At 43.1% G+C, this 23,557-nt stretch overlaps 1 protein-coding gene across 6 annotated transcripts in view; it reads left to right on the top strand.

Moving 5' to 3' along the window:
* Positions 1–22,583, top strand: part of LOC102304313 (zinc finger protein 516) — a 63,610-nt gene extending 41,027 nt beyond the window's left edge. For 4 of the 6 annotated variants that reach the window (XM_005937680.3, XM_005937679.2, XM_014338524.2 and 1 more), the window contains 4 exons: positions 2,467–4,700; positions 7,701–9,011; positions 12,076–12,180; positions 18,060–22,583. In XM_005937680.3, the coding sequence (XP_005937742.1) occupies positions 2,933–4,700; positions 7,701–9,011; positions 12,076–12,180; positions 18,060–18,256 (3,381 nt within the window). In that variant the 5' untranslated portion in view covers positions 2,467–2,932 and the 3' untranslated portion in view covers positions 18,257–22,583. Of the gene's footprint in view, positions 1–2,466; positions 4,701–7,700; positions 9,012–12,075; positions 12,181–14,727; positions 15,050–15,110; positions 15,182–18,059 lie in introns of those variants that run through there. The other 2 variants (XM_014338526.2, XM_014338527.2) reach the window with 2 other exon arrangements.
* The last annotated feature ends 974 nt before the right edge of the window (positions 22,584–23,557 follow it).

A 23,557-nucleotide genomic window follows, 5' to 3' on the forward strand; every position in this document is an offset into this window, starting at 1 on the left:
GCCAGTGTGTGAATGTGTGTGTGAATGGGTGAATGACTGAATGTAGTGTAAAGCGCTTTGGGGTCCTTAGGGACTAAGTAAAGCGCTATACAAATGCAGGCCATTTACCATATTTAATCGCCTGCATTTGGGTTATGCATGTCACTGCCATCCACAAAGCCATGCCCTTAACACTGTGTATGCTTTTACAGGTTGACAGTTTTCAGTTAAACAGAAATAGATTATGATTAACTGTATTATGTTTAGACAGTTGTCTCGATCTGATACAGTACTTTATTTCAGGGTAATGTGAGGCACAGCTGCACTTATGGCAGCAATGGTACGTCTTCACTATAAATCTTAGCAGACTAAGCTCGCCCAGAGGAAGCATGGTAGCCTACTGAGGCTGATTTCAATAGCATAAATCATTCTTGAGAGATAGATAGCTTTGGTGCAGGGTAGTCATTTTCAGTGCAAGAATTTAAGACACATGATTGTTCTGGTGCTAACTTTCCTCCTCCACCACCTTATACTCTTATGATTATGATCAATTATCCACTTATAATTAGAGCTTGGCAGTAACTCAGCTCACGGGTTCTGACACTTTATGTATAAGCCTGTAATAATGTTGTCAGTCAGATTTCACATAGTTCATGCTTTCAGGCAGGTTTCCCATGGAAATCTTTTCATGCTTGAGAGTTTTGTGATAGTAACTTATGTGATATGTCCGGTTTTATAAAGGTAAATGTTTCCTTGTTTTAAATCAACAGGGCTGCCTTATGCATTGATGTTTTAATGAGCTGACGGTTAGAAAAGAATAAAGATGTGAATGACCTTTAATCAGTATTGTGAAAGAGTGGGACAGCCCATGAGGAAAAACATCAATATGGTGAAAAGGAGGCACTTTGAACAGTATTCAGGGTACACTATGGCTAATTCAGGTTAGGCCTGGATTTTCAGGATTATTGGTATAAAGAAATGTCGTAGACACAAACAGTTTAAGAAAATCAGCATTTCACCTGTTCATGGAAATACTGTGTATGCAGTCAACACGGAAGTTTCTGTTTGTCTCATCGCTCTCTCTTATCTATCTCTTTCTGTTTGACTCTCTCTCTGACCCCATTCAACTCCAGTCGAGAAATAGAGCAAAGCAAACTGTCTGAAGAGCCACTTCCTGTTGTGTACTTAAGATCCCTGTCATGTGATAGAATCAGTTGAGACGGGTGCATGAGGCCACTGTGGGGAGGGAATATGGTGGCACTGCTGATGTTGCTGATGTGAAAGCGACCCCCCGCCCCACCACTCCTCCAGCACCACCCCCACCCAACTCCAACCCCGATTGTGTAAAGTGTCGACTCAGCCATTGTGTCAGAGCCCCCACGCTCTCCTCCCACCCACATCCCCACCCGACTCGTGCACAATCACTGCACACACATGCACGTGCATAGTGGCAGCGAACAGTGCAAGATACAGACTCACAGTGTCCTATAGACACACACGCGCGCACACACACGAACACACACCTAAACCCTGTACATTTTTGTCAGACTGTTCGGTGGGCAAGAAGGTCAAGTGCTTATCACCACAGTGAGCTTTGAGGTCCAAGAAAGGTTAGGAAGCTGCTTTTTGAATAGGGTAGCCATACATACTATGGTATGTATATGAATACATTATACTTGCTAAACTTGTAAACATTGCTATTATGAGAATGGAACTGCATTCATGATAAAGTATTCATACCAAAATGCTTACTGTAGGTTGATAGTAACTGTAATAGTTCTATTATGAAACCTTCAAAAGGAAGATTCTGCAGCTGCTTTTTTTTTTATTTTATTTTTTTAAATGTTCTGCTGCAAAAAGTGACAATTAGTCCATCATTTTAAAGTGTGACTTGAAATGAGAGCTATGGATGAGTCATTTGGCTCATTGTGTCTTTTTCTCAGCAGTGCTGTCAGTGACTGCTGACTTTATCTGTTGGGAGTCTATGTACAAAACAAGTCCATTTGCGCAGGGCTGTGCAGCTTTACATGGCTTTGGAGGTACAATTCAGGGACGCACGTGATGGTTATGAAGCAGATTTAACACACAGACAATTATACGTTAGGGCTACAGTAAAAGATGCAAAGACATCTTTCTTTACCTTACACAAGCATGTGTAGCTTTGTTAGGTTAGTGACTTTATAATTAAGTCAGCACAAAGTAACAAATCATAAACAACATCTCAAATGTTATTCCTCGTTGCTTCGTTTTAACATTTCTTCCATCGGAACTCCAACAAGCAGGATAAAGGTTGTTTTTTTTTTTTTAATAAGAATATGTCAGACCCCGAGATCCTTGCATCTGATAAGCCCGGATGTGGCATATACATCTATGGCTGTGTACACAGCCACTACAGTGGCTTGTTGTGGTGGATTTAGAAAACTAAAAGTCTTCTTGAAATGATGCGCTGCAGCTGAACTAACATGCCTTTCTCATTTTTATTCACAGGTGGATAGTATACGGGTGGGTCCCCGCTTAAAGAACGCTCGCCGTTTGGCAGTACAATGAAGACCAGAAGAGTAGCGAATGACCACCTCTGAGGCAGAGACCTTCAGACATGCCACTCCACCGACACAATGACATGAAACTGCGTGAAACTTTCACATTATTTTGACAAAGAGATTGTTTAAATCTCAGTTATTATATGCCGACCTTTTCGACCCTGAGAGAGCAAATGACAAGTAGCTGTTTGTGATTTGAGTCACCGAGGATGACTATATTGCGTGGCATCCAGTGACTAGACTTCAGCTGCTATATTAGTAGCCTGATCGAATGATTGAAGGCAGATAGTGTTTTCAACGTGGCAACAAGGACGCATCAGACATCTCTAGATGTACAGCTGCAGATAGCAGTAGTTATAAATACTTTTTGAGCTTATGAAAGGCCACCTAGACAGGGTAGTTTAATTCATACCATGAATCCCAGAGACAGTGTGGACGTAATGGAGACTCAGTCAGGAGGTCAGAAGGAGAAGTTGAGCGTAGACAAAGCCAACCCTAAAAATGAGATGGAGGCCGAGGACGACAAAACTCCTGGGAGTTACGACTGCAACATCTGTGGACGCAGCTTTCCTTTCCTTAGCTCTTTGTCGCAGCATATGAGACGCCACACGGGTGCGCGCCCTTACAAATGCCCCTACTGTGACCACAGAGCCTCGCAGAAGGGCAACCTCAAAGTCCACATTCGCAGTCACAAGCTGGGCACGCTGTCTAGCCACCACTCCAATGAGGATGAAGATGGTGCTGCTGAGGAGGAGGAGATGAGGGTTTCAGAGGGTCTCGATGGAGGCACCAGCCCAACCAAGAGCAGCTCTGCCTGTAACCGGATGATAAATGGGGATGGCGGTGAGGAAACCCGTAGGAAAGTCCCTGTGAGGAGCATGAAAAGGGAAAAGTCCATCACTGAGCAGCGGCCTTACTGTTGCCGTTTGTGCGGCTACGAGGCCCAGCGGGAAGACCAGCTCCTCAGCCACATTGAGAAGGTCCACATAACAGCAGACACAGAAGAGGAGACCGCTGTCAAGGAGGAGGCTGCGACCGAAGCTGACGTCATCCAGCCCCAGAGTGACGGGACCTTCCCTTGTGAGACTTGTGGTCAGGTCTTCTCCCAATCCTGGTTCTTGAAGTCACATATGAAGAAACACGCGGGGATCCTGGATCACTGCTGTCGCATCTGTGGGAGACGTTTCCGCGAAGCGTGGTTTCTCAAATCTCACATGAAAACACACAACACCAAATCTAGGTCACGGTCAAAAGCAGAGTCAACTGAGCATCCAGCCACCATCAATGATGTAGCCCAGGATCCTGATATTGTTACCGGCTCCGTTACTTCTGTCTACCAAATGTGCTCCAAATGTGGAAACCTGTTTCACAACAGAGAGAGCCTAAGAGCCCACGATAAAGTTCACAGTCTCGGCTATAGCAGGAAGTCCCCGAGCCAAGGGAGGCCCGATGATGATGAGGACTCCCCAGCTGCTAAGAAACGTTTCCTTGACTACTTAAACCTCCAGCCTTTTGAGGGAAAGAACCAGGATGAAGAGGAGGAAAGTGAGGAAAAGATAATAGGTCAAAGAATCCCAGAGCTAGATCCAGTTTGCAGTTACCAGGCCTGGCAGTTAGCCACTAAAGGAAGGGTTGTGGAGCCGGTAGAGTCTAGTTACAAGGCCTCTTGCGGGGCAGGAAGTATCGGAGAGGAAGCCCTAGCCGGTGCTGCTGTGGTTTTTGAAAAGGAGAGCAGCCGTTATGTCCTGCAAGGTCAAGAGAAACGCAGTTCGGGTAGACGCAGCAGCTCCGGTTTGGGAAGCCACGCCTCATCAGGGGACCGGACACCAGACAGCCTCAGTGATTCCGAGTACCGGCCTTCGTCTCGTCAGGACAGAAGGCGCCCATCCCAGTCGCAAGCTTCTTCCTGCAAGTCCAACGAGTGCTTTGAGTGTGGCAAGGTGTTCCGCAGCCGTCACCAGATGATCGTCCACCAGCGGGTTCACAGGAAGGATGGAGGCAGGGCCTCTGTTGGAGACAAGGAAAGAAGCGCAAGAGATGAGCGATGGGGCTCCACCAGTGACCCAGAGTCAGGTTCTCCCAGCTGGCCCAGCACCCCGGGATATGGAGATTCTCCACCAGCTTCCACCCTTGGAGACCAGGCCTCAGAGATGGGTACTGCAAACTCTGGAGAGCTTTCGGGTTAGTAAACAGTATTTTCTATTGGCTTAATCTTGTTTTATTCCCTTTTTATTTGTTTGAAATAACCCTCTTCCATTATAGATGCCACATAATATATAATATACGCAAAGAGCTGAGGATCAATTAATGTGATGATAAGGAGTATAGTTAAATAAGCTATGACCAACAATTCTATCAAAATATAATGTGAAACATAAATGTAGAACCATATCTTGAAGGACTTTAGGCTCAGGAGTGATTGCAGTGCTTTTAAAGCCTTGCAGTAAATATCTGCTGATGAAATGTGCTTTGTGAAGCTGCAGCTTCTCAGCTCATCAGCCTTTATAGAGTGGGAAGTAGAGCCACCATGTGGCAAAATGTCCAAGTTACATATTTGTGCACGGCACTCTATAAAAACAGAGTGCCGCTCTTAGATACCATTATATATGGTCAATAAACTTTAACAGTTGCCGGAAAGTCAGTTTACAACAGTGCCATTATTATGTAATGCAGAACAATGAACGGTTAGCAGTTAAATGAGAGTTTGTGCCTTTCAGCGGCATGTCAGTGGAGCAGAGGACATTTTTGGAATGCCTATCATTTTTTTCACCTCCACAACCAATAAACACTGCTAAGCAAAGGGGGGAAAAAAGGAGAAGAAGAAGAAAGGACACCCATAATCATGGGTTAAAAATGCTAAAGGAGGAATTCCTGCGTTACAGCTCTCTGCTGTTTATCTTTCAAACTTCAGATTTCTGTCAGCACAGCTACGGGACGGCGGATAGCATAGAATTGTTGTGATTGTTTCTTTTCCTCCCTGCTAGTACAGAAATGCAAAAATAGCAGCAGCATTTCTTCAGGCCTGATCGAGCTGTGCGCTATTTCAGGTCTTCCTGTCTCAGGAAACTCCCCTCACCTCCCTCCTGCTTGTATGTGTGTGAATATGATTTTTTTTTTCTCTCTCTGATTTGTGTCTTAGCCATGAACACATGTTTGCTTGCTTCCCTTAACACACTGGTATTGTTTATTATATAATAACAAATTATTAGCTTTACTGGGAACATCAAAAAGTCATTGAAGGCAGGCTCGGACTTTTTTTTAATTTATTTTTTTTATAGTTGTGCAGCACTGTGAGGAATTCACTCTCTAAAAAGAACAATCTGAGACTGCGCTTGACTGTGTGAGATTGTGTTAGTTATACTAGAAATGCCTAAAATCTCTTTTAAACATTTAAAAAATATTTTTACGTGTGTACAGCAGTGATGCAAAATTATAGTTTAGTGTGCACATTGTTTCATCGAGGGAAGGTCAAAGGTAAAATGAAGGTAGCAAACACCGCTGAATCCACCGTTCCAATATCCGAGCAGTGCTATCTAGCTTAGATAACGTCTCTTCATCAGAGATCACTGTCACTGAGGTCAGGTTGGATTTTATACACAGAGGGTGTCAGGATCAGTCTGTTGAAACATTAAATTAACAGTTAGCGATGAAAACGTATTTAGGATTCGACGATTAACTAATGTGTTTTATTCTCAAGCAGCAAAAGATTTTGTTTATCTGACCATCCATCCTTTTCCTCGTTACCTTTTTTCCTCGTCTGCCTGCTGACTCTTCTAAACTCTAAGGTTACCTCCTGTGACACTTCCACTGTCACTCATCCACTCTCCTTACCACTGAGCCAGCCAAGCAGCCTGATGTTTGAGGGATTGGTTATTTATAGCGTCACTTTCCAGTGAGGGGCCATGCAGGCTGAGAGGACGCTCCTTTCGAGCCACCACACTATTTGTGTTTCCTAATACACATATGTTGTGTACTCCACCCTTTATATGATGGCCCCACACCACTGGTTATTAACTGAATAATAAAAGTACTGGTTTGGTAACCAGAAAACATCAGTTGTTCCACTCTAACTGGTAGTCTACCCTGTGCCACGCTTTACCTTTGGCGGGGTCCTGGGCTGTGAGCGCTGGCCAACGTTGCCAACAGGAAGCCAAATGGAAAAACAGATGGCAGATTGCTGGTGCTGTAAAAAAAGAGGAGGGGTTATGGAGAATACAATAATGTGCTACTTAGAGTATCTGATGTATTTTATCATACATATGAGTCTGCATGTGCGATTACCCTGCCTCTGGCAGTCTTTCATACTGAAAAAGTCTAACTTTAGGATTGTTCTTCCTCACATATATATATATATATATTTTATTTAAAACCTTTTCACATCCAAATATTGCTACTCATTCTACATCTATTACTAGTGTTTCCATTCAGTTTGATATCATTATTAATGATCTCTGTTCCTGTTGAAAATTTGGACACTTAGGGAAATCCAGTCATAACAATCACATTCACTGTTAGAAACCTGTCACAACTGCCACCTTGTGGGGAGTTTATAGAATTGCACCTGCATGGCTTAGCAGCATTGGCTCAGTACATTTAACACATGCAATGTAAAGCAGTGCCAGCATAAGAGCGTGCCAGTAAATAAACCAGTTTTACAGCCCTGTAACACTCCTCATTTGTTTATATGTCAATAAGGAGTTTATTGAACTCTATGGCAATGTTCGATGCTATGTTGTAACTATTTCAATCCATATGGACTATAAAACAGCCCAGCAGTTGCCAAGGAAATGTACATCTCTCTGAAATAATATTCAAATATTTATACATAACCTTCACATGAGTTTTGCATGGTCACAGACTATTACTGAAGAAATACCAAATCTTATAAATAGCTAATGAAATGTTAAAATGTAATTTTGTTTTGTTTTCTGCTATTGTGTATATTCTTGCATTAGTAGATATAATTGTTTTATTTTAGTATGCATAAAATAAAAAGAGAGGTTTTGGAAAGACTGATCAATACTGCAGCCTGGTGGACATTTACTAAAACTACATCTAGTCAAACCAACATGAATGTGAAAGAAATGATCCCTGGGTTAACTATTAAGTGTATTAAACTATAATCAATATGACATCCTTTGTAGCCACTGACCTTTTTGTTGTTGTTGCTTTTCCCTACAGATGAGAAGCCTTACATCTGCAGCATGTGTGACTTTGTCGCCACAGATTCACAGGCCTATTTAACTCATGTCCGTGTCCAACATCCACCTGCCTCTAAAGATAGATCCAGCACCATTCCCAGTCCCAGCTCGGACAGAGGAACTCCCAGCAGTAATATCAAACTTAAGAAAGCGCTTCTTCATGGAGTAAACAACTCTACATCCCCTCCTGGCTACCGTTCAGCTCAGTCCACTGCACTCGATCCCAGCGTAGCACCTTTGGATCTATGTGTCAGGGCTGAGGGCATCAGGGGTATAGCCTCTTTAGCCTTGGACAAGAAAAGCCTCCCTAGCCACAAGTGCTCCTTCTGCTCTCACTCCACCCGCTACCCCGAGGTGCTCTGGATGCACCAGACTGTGGCTCACCGCATTAATGGCAATAGTTCCAATCTGGCTCCTAAATGGGCTCTTAAAACCAACTCAAAAGGCTCCAAGGACAGCTCGTTATCCTCTAGGAGACGCACAGGACCTCCACCTTTCCTGGAAGGGAAGGAGTGTCAGCCTCTCCCTTCGCTGATGCGCACCCAGCGCACACGGCCTCCAGCGTGCTCTAGCGAGGCTCTAAAAAAGAGCAAGCCAGCCAGTTATTCAGCCACACCATCATCATCTTTTGCTCCCTGTGCCTCTTCCTCAAGGGGCCCCTCTTCTAGCTTGGGCACCCAAGCTGGGAGAGTCCCAGCACGGCCAGGCAGCAGTAACATCAGACCCACGGAGGACCACACTCATCAGTCACGCTTCAGACCCAAAGTGGAAGTGTACCCGCGGGGAAGCTCGCTGTCATCCTCCAGCTCCTTGGAGAAGAACACTGGCACCCCTTCACGCCCCTCAGCCCCAGCTGCCGGCTCCACTACATCTTCCAGAGCTGACCGCTACTTGTTGCCCCAAGAGGGACTGGGTTTCATGCTGTCTAGCAAACACGGCCTAGCAGAGTACAGTCGAGCTAGGGGCACCCCTCATCAGCAGCTTCCTAATCCTCACAGCCAGGTTCGGGCTAACACTACGAGGCCCAGCACCATTACCCATAGTTCAACTGCAGGACCCAACTTTGGTGCCTCGCAGGCGCAGGGTGGCGCTTTTCAGAATTCCTCCTGTCCCTCCTCATCCTCTTCTTCATTACCTTCAGAGGCTCGCAGGGAGGTAAAGCAGGAGCCAATTACCGAGACACCAGAGACGCCAAGTGACGTCCTCGGCTTCCTCAAAAACTACAGCCCTCATGAATTTGCTACCATGTACCACCGCTGGGGTGCAGCCAATGCCCTCATGGATCCTACTGGTAGGCATCAATTTATTTATCTATTTTTATGGCTGATTTACTTTTGTTTGTGAAAATTAGCAGTGGCGTAGTCCAAGTTCTGTTTTATTGTGTTTTTATAATGCCAAACATTGGAAAAAAGCTGCACTGCAGAAAGTCCCTCATCATAAGCTCACATCCAAAATGCCCAGAGGGCCTTGGCTTTGCCAAATGTCAGGAGTATGTAAAAGAGTATTTTCCAGTGTCTGAGCAACTTTTTCAGCTGATATGATTAGAAGTGATTAAACCTGACAAGCTATCGAAGAAAAAGACACCAGCAGCCTCAAACATCCAAACTTGTAGAGCAGACGCACACATATTTCTCTTTATCTCACACACTTGGCACTCCATCTGGGAGAAAGTGATCGACAGGCAAACACACACACAGTCTGATGAGGTTTTTAATAACTATGGGATCCATTAAACGAGCGCACATGTGTGCTCGCATGTTTGTGAGGCATAATGAAAGTCTTTATCTGAGGCAGCATGTGTGTCCATATGTGCCTGAAATTTTTAGATGCAAAAGGAACGTGTGTGTGTGTGTGTCTGTGTCTGTGTAGCCTCTATTTATTTATTTTTTTGTAATCGTGAAAGACGTGAGAGAACCTTTGCTACTCTCAGGTCTGCGAGGCATGCCTACTCTCCAGCTCCACTCTCCCAGAAAGCTGTCACAAACTGTTTAGGTCACGGCTCTGCCTGACGAGAGACTCGCACAGATGCGAATGGAGGGAGGAAAAACAGAGAGAGGGAACAGAAGAGGCAAAGAGAGAGATGAGACAGAATAATTACCCCACCAGCTGCTTTGGAAATGGTCATTACCGAACATCCGTATTATTTGCCCATTTTCAGTTGTGTCTCTGAGGTCAAGTGGGGCTGTGTGGAGCCAGGGGTCAAAGACAACAGCCCCAGAGCAGACGCATGACATCGCTGTCACCCGTCCAGGCGCATATCGTCACGATCTGCCTTAGCCCTTTGAGTCACATGCGATAAAGTGACCTTTTTTGAGCAACTGAGTCTTTCTCCCTTTCTCTCTGTAAAATGTGCACGAGTGTGCGCGTGTCTGCTTGTGTTTTCCGTCCAGCTCTGTCTTGTCTTTCATTAGTGCGTCAGTGAGAAGGGCTGGCGGCCCAGAGTAGAAGTAGAGTATCCAGAGGCCAGCAGTCGGGCTGCCAGAGACACTCTCTGTCACCTCTTCCGCATCCCTGTCCTCCTTGTTCCCGCAGCTGCCCCCCCCCCCACATCCCTCCCTCTCTGCCTACACACATACACAAATGTACCGGAGTTATGGGCACTTCCCAGGTATATGCCAGGCCTTAAGCTTATGGTGTTTATGCGTCCTCAGTGAAAGCACCCCTGAATCTCCGGGCCTCTTTTTTGTCAACGAGAGAGGTCCGAGGCAAGCACGCATGTGTGTTGTCATTAAGTAGACCATCCTTAAATGTCTCTCGTCCTCGTGCTGCCCCTGCATTTACATGCAACACAGGGGGGAAAAGAAAAATCCGGCACGAGTGACGTGTCTTTGCTGCATAGCTGTCGAAATTATGAACACAGAGCGGGTTTTATGGTGAATTCCTGCTCTTTTTAAACCACTTTTTAGTATGCATTCAATCTGGTTTACAAAGCACAGGCGGGCTTCTTGTCCCCTTAACAATTAATTTCCCGGTGGCGTTTTTCTTATACTGCCTCGTTATAGCTTTAGAGCTCTCATTAGATGTGGCGAGATAAAAGTTGATTGATTTTCCCGCGCTTTCCTTTTGCTGTAAATCTATTTTAAAGTAAAATCCATGTAGCGTTAAAGGCGTCGGTGAGTTCTCTGTTTAATTTTGTTTACCTAAAAGTTTCGCAGATTCTTCTCGCAGGATGTGTGCAAAAGTAGCATAGTGAACTTTGTGACTTGTGGCGTCAAAGTTAATCGGTTCTTTTCCGGCAGTATAAAATTTACAAGTTCGTCCTGTTGACCCGCATTAAGCTGGCATGGCAAATTGATGGTTTTTGTCTAAATGTTTAGTTATTGAAAATAACTGCGTAAAAGCAGGACGTAACAAAAAGGCTGAAGCCAGGGAGTGTCCGTTTAGTCATGTGCCATCAAGGAAAACTGACTTACGAGCTTTGAGCGTGTGTTATCAACAAGTTGATTTCTTTTCGCGTTTTAAGGACATGAACATGTAAAGGTGAGCGGTGCATGTAATGTCGCAGTTGTTGCATTATTATGTGTGTGTGTGTCTAAATGATGCCAGTGTGTGCCACAGCCCGTGCTTCACTTTCCTCCCTTGGCCCAAGCGCGCATATATACAACTCTTATAACTCATACACATGCCAACACACACATGCGCACACACACACACCTGACATGTGACACACGGGCAGCGGAGCGGGCACATCACAGCCGGGGCGTTTTAATTGCCTGTAATTTATGCGGTGTGTGTGCACGCTTTGTGTGTCTGGCTGTCAGCCTCTGAGATGATGCTGTGTGACAGCTGCAGTCCAGCCCCTGGAGCTAGCCGCTCATAATGACACATTAGACATACTAATGATGCCTGCGCGAGTCCACTACTGATGCTACCTACCTCCACCGCTCCAGCCAGGCTCTGCGCTTTATGTACACCCACTCACTTTCTGCCTGAATCCGACCTTTACGTCTTTAGACAAGCTGTGGAAAAACTGCCACGTGAAAATGTCTTCCTGTTTGAAATAATATGACTCTGATGTTCACTCTTGACCCATTTTATTAAAAGAAAAATCCTAAATGTAAAGCCTATGCAAACTCAGAGTATTCTTTGTCCCCTAATAGTCCATTTTCTTACACACACACACACACACACACACACACACACACACACACACACACACACACACACACACACATACATATATAATATAAATTGGTGTTGTTGTTGTTTTATCTCTGTTCTAAGAATCAAAAGTTCAAATTCACTGCATTTGGCCTCCTCTAAATCCAGAATGGCTTGCAGTGGTTTTGACCTCTGGAATTTGCAGAGCCACCATTTAATCCTGTGTTTCCTCCCTCACGTGTTTGTGTGCGCAGGGATGCTGAGGTCTCTCATGCGGCAGGGACAGTATTTCTGCAATGAGTGTGGGAAGAGTTTCAGCCAACCCAGCCACCTGCGAACTCATATGAGATCCCATACAGGTAAATACAGCCATTACGCACTGGAAAAAACAAAAACCCCAAACAGAAGCAAGTACATATTTGTCACACACGTGCTGGATCTAATGTAGAAGTGTCTAAGCCTTGGGTTAAAATCGTCTTCACTCTCACTTTTTTGAGGTGGATTTCACAACATTTGCTTGTCACAAAAAAATTGAAACAATGAAAAAAAAAATCTAACAAATGCACATTTGACTGTGACAAAATGTAAGGCCACTCATATGAACTAAGTATAGTGAAATCCTGTGACTGCAGTAGGGCTGCAAATGTGCTAATTGATAGTAAAAATGACAGATTAGATGCTTATTTGCACCAGTATTGACACCAACGCGGCCATCTTCGCCTCCTCAAATTGACACAACTTCACTAGCGTTTGGAATAATTGGCATTCACAATGCTAAACAACAGTGAAGCTCTCATTTTAACAACACTGAAGTACTAAAACATTTATAATAAATATTAATCTGGCCAGAGCACACCTTAACGTTACCTATTAGCAATAACCCAACAGCAGCATTAGCCGTCTGTTGGGTTATCGTTAGGGCAGCGGCTGGGGCCTATGGCTGATGATAAAATGATAATATTAATGTGTGAGTTAGGCAAAAAATGTTATCACTCCTGCCTGTCTGTAATATTAGTAGATAGTGACAGGATAACACAATTATTTGTGTCTAAAAAGTCTTAAAATCCCAGACTGAAGTTCTGCCAGAAACTACAGAGAAGCAGTGACAGCCTACAGTACCAAATTTATGTGATTAGCAGTGGTTCCAAAACATATTGTCTTTTTTTTGTGCTTTTTTGCATTACAGTCTTAAAATATTCATCACAGATACACACCATTTTGTTTCTGTAGTTTTCTATGTCAGTACTGAGTGTGAAAATCTAGTATCGTGACAACCCTGGACTGCAGCAAGCAAAATATACAATACATTATTCTGCTGAATGTTTGTCACATTACGACATGAGCACCATTTTTTTTTACACACAAGTAAACAGAAAATGTGATTGTTTTCTCTAAAATAAAAAAACCAAGCTTATAACAAATGTAATATCATTTAAACCACTGAGCACAGTTAGAAATATTAATTATTTTTAAGACATCAAATAAAGCTCTGGATCTCCAAACCCTAAACCAAAGATTATTGTTTGAAAAGTTCTCTGCTATGACTTTCTAAAGTTATACAGAGCAACTCAAAGAGGATAAATGGTGTAGTAGTCAAGGTGCAAAAACATCAGTCACAGAAACCATTAAATTACCCAAAATGCAAAAGATATGAAATAAGGGGGGGAAACAAGGGAAGGAAGTCCAGAGCTCTACTTTAACATGTACAACTTTATTTAGCTACTTGCTATTCCTGCAGTATTAGATGTTCCCAGTTTCTAGTTTCTCTCACCAGTCACTCATTCCTGTACCACCTGTGCGCACACAGATCTATCCACCCAGCAACACCGACATGAGATATAGAGGATATATGCACAGGGATTCACATTCTCAACAATATTTCATCATCAGGCTCCCCGTACGTCCGCTCCGTCCTGGCATTCTGCAAAATAAATCAAAACAGATCTTTTTGTTCAGTTGAGTGTGACAACCGGTCTGTGAGTCCTTCCCCGCCCTGGGCTGGGCAGCTGTCTCTATTTTTTAAACTGAAACATGATTTGCTCCGGATACTGACCTGTGACAAATTGTATACATTATTAATTACATGTCAATTAGAGAGATGGAATTGTGCATTCTAATGAAGCAGAACAGCATTTGTCCACGCCAGCCTTACGAATCCATTTGCATGCATCCCAGTGCCATTCACTAAACAGCTTGATTCAGACACTCCGGCTCTTCCTCTACTTTCACTTATTCCCTCTGCTTTTCATTCCCCTCCTTTCTTTCCCTTTCATTTCCTTTCCTAGATCCTTTGTCTTCTTTCTCACTTCAGTTATTTTCCTTTTTGTCTCCACATCTTGTCACCTTTGCGGTCTTTTTATCTCCTCCGTCTGTCTCATTTTGCCTTTCTCCCTATCCCTGCTTTTCCTTTATCCATAGACTCCCCCACTCTCCTCCCCCCTCTTTGATTTCTGGTTCTTTTCTTCCCTTTTCTCTCTTGTTTCTTCCTCACATTCTTTCCCTCTCCTCCTTCTCCCTTCCTCTCTTTCTTTTTAATTTTCACTTTTATTTTTTGCCATGGCATACTCTTTTCTCCTTGGCTGCCTGATTTCCTGCCTCCTCCTCCTCTTCTTCTTCTCCTTTCCCTCTCCTGTCCTGTCATGTCCATCAGCCGGGCCAGCGGTGATCACAGTAGACGGTGAGATAAGTAGCTTCTTTATAGAAAGTGTGAATGATATGTGGCACAGCCAGTGATTCTAAGTGACAGAGGCCAAATGGTAAGTGATGCAGAGCTCAGCTTCCCTCCAAGCTCTATTGTAAACACACACACACACACACACACACACACACACACACACACACACAGATGCCCATGCACAGGCTCTGTAAACACTCACAGGGGCTGTAATTAATGTTGTCACCGACAGTTGTCTTCAGCATGGACGTGCACACGCACAGAAAAGGCCAGCCACCCCGAGGCCTCTATTAACATGCGTCATATTAAATCACCGACTCGCCTCCACCAGATTCCATCACCATCATCACCACCACCATCGTCGTCGTCGTCATCATCATCATCATCATCATCATCATCATCACCATCATCACCACCATCATCACTGCCAGCTCCCCTCTATTAACAAGGGTGCTGGTGTCAAAATGCTTTTTGTTTGCGTGGTGGTGGTAGACCAAAAAAAAAAAAATGCTTGTGTGGATCTGGTAGAGCGTTTAACCAAATCCTCCCTCCCCCTTCCTTCCTCCTCCTCTTCCTCTCCCCCCCACCCACCCAATCCTCCTTCTCCCCCCACAGTTGGGTTTGATTTTAACGGACTCCAAAGAGGTACTGACGCTCACACCACCGCTTCTGAAGCTCCCAAACAAGTATGTGGCACAATGGCTAATCACTGGGCTCGCTCATCGCTCCCGCATGTTTCTTAATGTTACTGTCTCACCTCTGCATGTGTGTGTCTGTGTCAGTCACTCAGCTTCCTAGCCTTTGTGTGTGTGTGTGTGTGTGTTTGTTTAGTTTTTTTTTGTTCATGTTTAACATTCACATGTGGCGCCCTGTGCACACGGCATTAACACCTGGCATTCTCACATGCTGCTGGATCACACCTCACGTAAGAGTGTGTATTCACAGTTGTCTCATTGACGAGCTTCACTTTTGCTTTGAAAACAATGAGGTTTGCTCAATTACACTAAAAGGCTGGGATACTTCAAACTAACGCCTGATTTAGATGTCTATGGGAAAACTACGCCGTAACCTGATGTGCATTTACCGAGAAATGTAACTACACATGAGATCGGAAGAGCCCGCAATGACTGAATGATGTGGAACTGCATAGGGTTAAAAAGGATTTCCAGTTACATTGTAAGTTACAACGTAGATTCCCCCGCAGCTATCTAAATCAGGCAGAAGCATTATTGGTTAAAGAACAGCGCATGCTTTTTACTTGTCATGAGATGCATTTTTTCCCCCCCACATTGTCATTACAAATATCACATCCCCCTTTTTCCTCATCACACTGGAAAGGATGTGCAGGCTCTGATCTGACACATTCAGACATATACAGTTAAATCTGCATCCATGTGTAGAGGGTGAATAGCTCTGCCTGGCATTTTGGCTAACCATACCCATACTTTGACACTTCTTTCACCTAAAATATTGAATTTAGGTGTTTTGCTGTATGCATTTGAACTCAAAGGGCAGTTGCTGCTTTGCTGCAGTGCCAGACGGGCTTTGGGATTTGCAGTTTATCGGAATTTCACTGTACATTCGACACATTCACATGGGCCCATCAGCGTGTTGCAATTGCAAAATGACAGCATGTAGATTCTAATGTACAAAGTTGCTTTATTTGCTACAATTCAAACTTTATAAATCTTCAAGCAGCTACAATTCAGGAAAATGATCATTCCTAGCAATATCTGTTAGCAGGTATTTTGAGCATAAACGAATTTCCAGCACTAAAAGCCATCTGTTATCATGTCAGCAGATGTAACTTTACTGCTTTTATTCATCCTGATTTCCTAACTGACACTGTAAACTAACTGATGCTGTTAACTGGAGTTAACAGCGGTAACATGGCAGTTGGCCAGCAGAGGGCAACTCTTGTGGTTGCAAAAAAGTAGTGAAATTGTATAAAACTCAGTGAGAAAATGTCCATATTTCTGACTTGTTTTATGATTCCAGTTAGTCTTTTTCTGAAGACTCAACAGTCTGAATTGCTAGTTTCACGACTTATTTAATAAATTTTATTTATTTACTTTTTTTAAAGTTTATTTTTAATAAATAAAAAAACAATAAAGCGGGGAATGCATCTGCAGTACCATCAGATTTACAGTCAAAGCCACTCATTGCTTCTTGTATCGGGTCTCAAAAATCACTTCAGAAAGGCAGTCCACAAACCACTGGGCAACATCACAGTATCTCCTACTTTCACCTTTCACATACAGTGTACTATAACATCTTTGTTTATGAGCAGGTGTAAATACAACAAGAACCAAGAGGATTGTGTGGAAATGAAACTGAACACAAGTAATTAACAAACTTTAAAAATTGCAGAAACGATGAGTAAGGATTGGGGTCAGTGGGAACATTGGGCTAAAGCTACTCTGCTTTGACATTCGGAGAGACCCGGGCTGTACACGCGGCACCTCCATCATAATTAATCAAGCACGCCCATGTGAACTCAGATTTAACACACACACTGTGAGTGATGGGAGCGGGCGCTGCAGAGGGGTCCAATTAAATGTAGTGTTGACGCTGCTTTACGGTGCCGATAACCTTTAGTATAATGTAGTGCACCGGTCCTGTCAGTGATGTTTTCCCTCGCAGGACGGTGTCGCGGAGGTTTTCACTTCCCCCGCACGTCTCACCCTCACCATCTTTGCAGCTGTTTTTGGGGGTTTTGAAAGAGGGGGGGGGGGTTCGGTGTGATTAATTATACTTTTTTGTTTTTTATCTCTCTCGCTTTCTGTCTTACACCAGCCCCCCACTCCCCCCTTCCTTTTCTCACCGTTGCGTTTCTGATGATGTATGATAACAGCTATATTTCCCTGTTTCTTCTTCTGGGAGAAGGGGTGCGGGAGGGGCACGGGGAGTCATTTGTTTTCCCGCTTTGATATTCTTCCATTTATCAAAATGATAATTAGGTGCAATTAAATGGCACGCTCATTTGTTTTGCTCAGGTGTGCGTTGCTTATTTTTATTTATTTTTGTTTTTTCAGAGGTGTCTGTGCCATTGTAGGTCATTCTAATTAGAAGCGAGAGTATAGGGTGCGCACAGAGTGTGTTTGAGAGGGGGTGTGTTTGTGTAGGGGGCCGCTGGGTGGCCCAGGTGATTGAGAGAAACGTATGGAGACAAAAGTGGGACTCTTTGGACAGGGGGATGTGTGGCACTCTTCTCCAGATGGCAGGAAAGGGCGAGGAACAGTTACTCCATCTGGGTCAGGATAGAGAACTTTTTAAGTGAAAATAGATTTAAAAAAAAATAAATTAATAAATATGAAGGCTTCACTTAACCTACAGAGTGTTGCTGTACTTCTAGCTGGATTCCACCATGTGTCTTTGCTTATGTTTGCTTGTGTTCTCTGGCCTCCTCCCCTTCTTTTTCCATTCCCACTGCAGCAAGCCTCATCTATGCTTTGCATCATTTTTGTCTCGTATATTTAAACATCCCTGTCCTCTCTAAATTCTGTGTACGGTGTCACCTCTGGCCGCCATATGACCTTTCAACTTTGTGTGTGTGTTCCTCAGGGGAAAGGCCATTCTGTTGCCAACTCTGCCCATACCGAGCCTCTCAGAAAGGGAACTTAAAGACACATGTCCAGAGTGTCCACCATATGCCTTTTGACAACAGCCAGTACCAAGACAGGAGGAGCTTGTTACTGAGCCAGGGGGAGCGAGGAGGACCGGCTGCCAAACACCCACCAAACCCACAACAGCAACAGTAAACACCTTCAGCTGATCTGATCACAACCTGGACCAGCTTCTTACACAATCCCAAAGCCCTGTCACCGTTCCTGAAATTCACAGATCTAGACACAAGAACCTACGACTAACAGTTCACTTTTTGAGCCTTTCCTCTTCACCGTCACCCTTTAATGATGTAGAATTTTCTACATTGAAGGTTATTGTAGTTTTTTTGTTGTTGTTTTTTTTACTGTAAAAAAGCGTGTTCAAGTTGTGCTAGAAAATTTCAAAATCACAAAGACGGCCCGGAGCAGAAAAAGTCTTTTTAATAGAAATGACACCTGATGGAAATCTCCTTTAAGAAGCTGCGTGGGTCAGGTGTGCACACCTCTCACCATAGAAGAAGTGAAGAGTGAAATGCAAAGTTTCTCTTTGGCAGGGAGGCTGGACTCACCAACATTCAGTCTTTTGCTTCATTGGGTCTTCTTTATCACAAAGGTTGGCTTGTGACCTTTAAATGATTTCTGATCATGGGAGCCCTGAAAATTCGATGAGTTGCCTCTTGCTGCCATTTTTGGAGGTACCAACAAGTAAAGTTGCTGCCAGCTGCTTTACAGGAGAAGGAAAGTAAATGAGGAGAGAAACTGAACTCAGATGCAACTGCTGGCATTGTGATCGAGGACTGTGGCATTGCATGGCTGCTGTAGATGCCCCCACAAACCTTTTTTTTTTAAATTGTTTATTTTTTTTGTTCTTTTAAGCTTTATTGTACGTGAGATTTTGTGCATTTCTCAGGACACTGACCATCAACACACAGCAAGAGAAGAAAGAAGCTCTACGGTTCATCGACAACCAGCTGGCACATAGCAAGTTTGTCTCCTGTGGGCTCTGACTCAGAAGACTTGCCTCTTTCTGTCAGCGTGTGTGTGTGCGTGTGCGCGTGTGTGTGTGTGTGTGTTTAGGTGTGCTAAACTCACTCCCCTTCAGTCGACAGTGTAATGGTGCGAGTGCGGTGACCATTCTAGAGCTTGTGATTAGAAAGAGAGGGAAAGATGGAGAGAGGTAGGATAAGAAAGGGACAAAAAAGAGAGGGAACAGTAATGGAGATGTATGCTCATAAAAAAGGCAATATAAATGAGCATACCATTTTTTATGGCCCTTCAATTATTGTCCATTTAAAAGGAAGGGACTGAGTGGAGTTTTCCTCAGTAACTCGTTCATATTAGAGTGTCACCATCTCAGACTATGTGGGCTTTAAATGAGGCGGACTCCACTAAAGCAGGAAGAAAGTGGCAGGAAGAAGTCGGCTCCAGATTGCAAAGAAAAATACGGTGCTGATCATGTTAGGGGGAAGAGATGCGTCCTAAGATTTTCCATTGCTAAAGAGCAGTTCTGAACTTTTGACCGCGCTGTCTCTTAAAAATTTCATGATGTCATCTTATGCTGGATTTAGAAAGCATAAATCTTTTGCCTTACATAAACGGTAATGGCTGAACATTTATGCTGTCTGTTTTCTATCTGGAATCCACCATGATGCTTTGATTTTTAAAAAATAAATGCATCTTGTGCCCAACAACTCGGCATGAGCACGTCACCGGCAACAAACAGTCATACAGAAAAATGACACAAAATTACCGGCCGCCTGTCGATTGAACGTTTTCGATTGAATGATAGTCCTTTGCTTAATGAGTCAACTTCAGTTTTTTGAATATATTTTTTGAGAGGAAATGGTTTGAGTTGCAAGACTGATAAAGGATGTTATGGAAGTAACATGGGTAACGATGGGCTACATTACACAAAAATGCAAAACTGTGATAAGGAGCCTTGTAAATAGCTCATGCACTAAGCATGTTGGTATTAACACTGCAGCCAGGAAGTAGGAGAATATTTGGCCCCTAATTCCACCTTTTACCCTCTTGTTGATTCAGAACCCATAGGCAGGCTGAATACCATCTAAGGGCCCCATTATACCCGTCAAGCGGCACCTGACGAACGCAGAGTTGACGCCAAATTGACATCGCATCCACTGTAGCAAGCCTTCGTTCCTGCCCGTATGCGCCTCCAAGTTTCTGAAACCTGGAATGTTGTGCAGCTGCCGCCGCACTTGGATTGGAGACAGCATCCTGTTGGATTTTACCGCTGTTTTAACGATATGTCGGCACGGAAGATCAGAGATTATACAGACAGATTTTGCAAATGTCTGAAAGGATAAGACTTAAAAATAAACAAAACAAAAACAGCTATTTCTTTGCATCTGATTTTGACATCACCTCCTATTTGTGCTGTAGTTGAACTACTGGCTGACACCTATTATTCAGCGGGTACATGCACTGTAACAGCAAGCGACCTACTCGACGTCTATGATGGGGCCTTAACAACCGAAGAAAGCAGCAGTGCAAGTGCATTCTTTTTTCTTTTTTTTTTTCCCTTTGCAAAGTAGTGTGACCGTTTTTAAACTTGTTCAAAATCACGACTGGGCCTGCCGTTCCTTCCTGTCCCCAGTCTTCGTACTAAGTCCCCGGCCATTCTTAGTGGACAGACGTGACCGTGATGTTAATCTTCTCGTGTTAGGATTTAAAGCTGTGCCTTTAATGGTTTTATTTTAAAGATAAAGTGGGCACATAATGAAACGTATCCACCATCCTGTGTAACAGTGTGTTTATTGGACCGACAATGCAGAGCTGATTAGGTTACCAGAACATTTAAGCAGACTAATGAGCCTATCCCCTGGGCTGTCAGTCTGATTCTTTGAATGGTGATATGACGCTTTGCATTCGAGGGGGTCAGAGAAAGAGTAGGCAGAGGTGAGGAGGTCAGCCTATCAGAGAGTTCATGAGTAAATACACAAGGTGGAGACACTGAATTGTAGAGCTGTCACAGCCTTAACACAGGTGTGTGTGTGTGTGTGTGTGTGTGTGAGTGTGTGCGCGTGCATTTCAAACCTCTTTCTACTGTATTAGAGGTTGACTAAACTTCCCGTGTACTACAGCCTCCGTCTTGATGCTTTCTATATTATCCTACCTCCTGTAATGAAAGCATGCTAACAATTATTGGCTGATGTCAAGCAGGGCTGTTTGTTTTACTTGTCCTTCACCCTTAAAATAGCCCCCAGGATTGAATACGCCATGCCCAGCATGTAGGGGAAGAGGAGGAGTAAAGCGAAGCAGCTCAAGACTCTGAAGAAGAGTAAAGCAGTCGGTTTCTCTGATTCAAAATTCACACCAGTTGTAGATGACGGAGCTTACAGAGTACTGTATTTTCCATCTATTTTGAGACCTCAGTAGTTTTTACGCAAATGTGTGATGAAACAGTTGTTATGCCATTGGGTTGTTTAGTTATGCATACAATATCGTGTGCTTGAATCGGACTAATAATGCACAAACGTGTATGTTGAAGGTGTGGTTAGTGAAAATACTTGAAATGGATTCTCTAGCCTTTGAGGTAGGGTAGTACTAATACCAATGTTGTACAGAAGTCCCTTTAAGATAAATTCCTCAGCTATGAATTTGTACTCCGAAGTGTGACTTAGAAAAACTATGAAGCAGGAGTAAGTGTAATATAAAGTGTATATCTCTAATCTCTTAAACTCTTACCAAACCCTTTATATACAGCGGTAGAAACCAAATGGCATTACTAGTGCACTTAGACTAGGTTAGTGCTTTAACCATTCTTATTTTGTCCAGTTCTAGCTAAGGTTTCTTTGAGAATGTCTTTTTAACGGTGCCGGCTAACACTTTTCGTTTCTTTTCTTTTTTGGGGCTTTTATTTTGTTAGAATGATTCTATAGATATGAATGCAAAATGATTTGTTCTGTGACTGCTGTGTGGTACAGCTTTTTAGCTACGTTTCCTCAAGGGAGGTTTGATAATGCTAGGCGCAGCAGTGCTTATTTTTTCATAAAGATGTAAAAGTGTGTTTTTAGTCTATTTGCTAAACTGTAGGATTTGTTGAGTAGCTAGTCATGGTTTGCCCTCCCAGAGGGGCTGGCAGGTGTTTCTTTTTTCTCTTTGGTTGGGTTTGTTTTACATGCCTCTTAAGTTGTATTATTTGTGTCCGTATTCATTTTTTTTTTTTTAATTTGTTATGAACTCGATGATTAATTTACCTTAGAAGACATTATTATTCCAGATGTATTTGGTTGATATCTGTATTTATTATCACTTCAAAACAGGATAAGAGGACAGAAGCAGACAGGAGTGTTTGTTTTAATTCGATTTTTCCGGGTTGTTTTTATACTGTGTAGTTTTCAAGCCAGCAAGCCGATGTGAAAGCTCTACCTCGTCTGAGCCATTCTCAGTTCTGTTATACTTTTGTACATCATTTCAAAAAGATGTAATGTCATGTCCACAATAAAGACACACAAAATGACACCTGTTGGCACCGTTTTATCTTTTTTTCACTTGTTTGTTTTAAATTTACCTCAGCCAGCGTGACTGAGCGAGTCCAAGTTTAGATGAAAAAGCTTCACACGTTCACAGTTTTTAAGATTTCATTTTTCTCGGTTACTTACGCCGCCTGTGTGTGAATGTCACCTAGAACCGTGCAGCCCGTTGTCTTTGAATACTGACGGTAACATTTTGTTTGTTCATTTCCCATCACACGAATTATTCTCATCACGATCACTCCTGTCACTGTCAGCTATCGACTAGAATTTTACCATGTTGTCAACAGTGACGCAGCATCACGATGTACATCATGATGCGGTGAAGAACAGCTTGCTGCCATAAATTGCTTTTCCGCAGGCTAAACAGTCAGATGAGAATCAGAGGGGATATGTAGACTCAGAACATTAAGATCTTTCAGCTCGACAGTTACGCTAATCTCAACGACACACCTATTCGCTTGTTTAGTGATCGTATATCAGCCCTGTTTCTGGGTGTCAAACCTGAGGTCTGGTTGCACAAGACTCCAATCTGATCCACCAGACGGCTTTGGAAAATATGAATGAGGACATAAATTTTATACTTTTAACTTTATTTTTGTAGGTTTTGCAGCTTTTCTTTCTAATAAAGACCTCCCTGATAGTAATAAGTAATAGATAAACAATTAATTAATTGAATAACATAAATTTTTCACTATCTACTGTAGATATTTATCAGTTTTATAGTGTGCAAAAAAGAAAAAACACATATTTTCTGTCAATCAATGCATTTTTTTTCATGTTACTTGCACTTCTTTTTCTCGTGTTTGAAAATGTAAAGTTAAACTTCTTTACACTAATGGAAAGAGGAGTTTTACTGGTCCGGTACACATCAAAGTGGGCTGTATATGGCCTACAGTCACTGGTCTACAGCGTTGTTTGAAGCCATTGCAATACTTTCGTCTTATTTTATTTATTAGAA

This window comes from Haplochromis burtoni, unplaced genomic scaffold (genome assembly GCF_018398535.1).
Source record: "Haplochromis burtoni strain Fernald_Lab_line unplaced genomic scaffold, NCSU_Asbu1 Contig_240, whole genome shotgun sequence".
Taxonomy (NCBI): Eukaryota; Metazoa; Chordata; class Actinopteri; order Cichliformes; family Cichlidae; genus Haplochromis; species Haplochromis burtoni.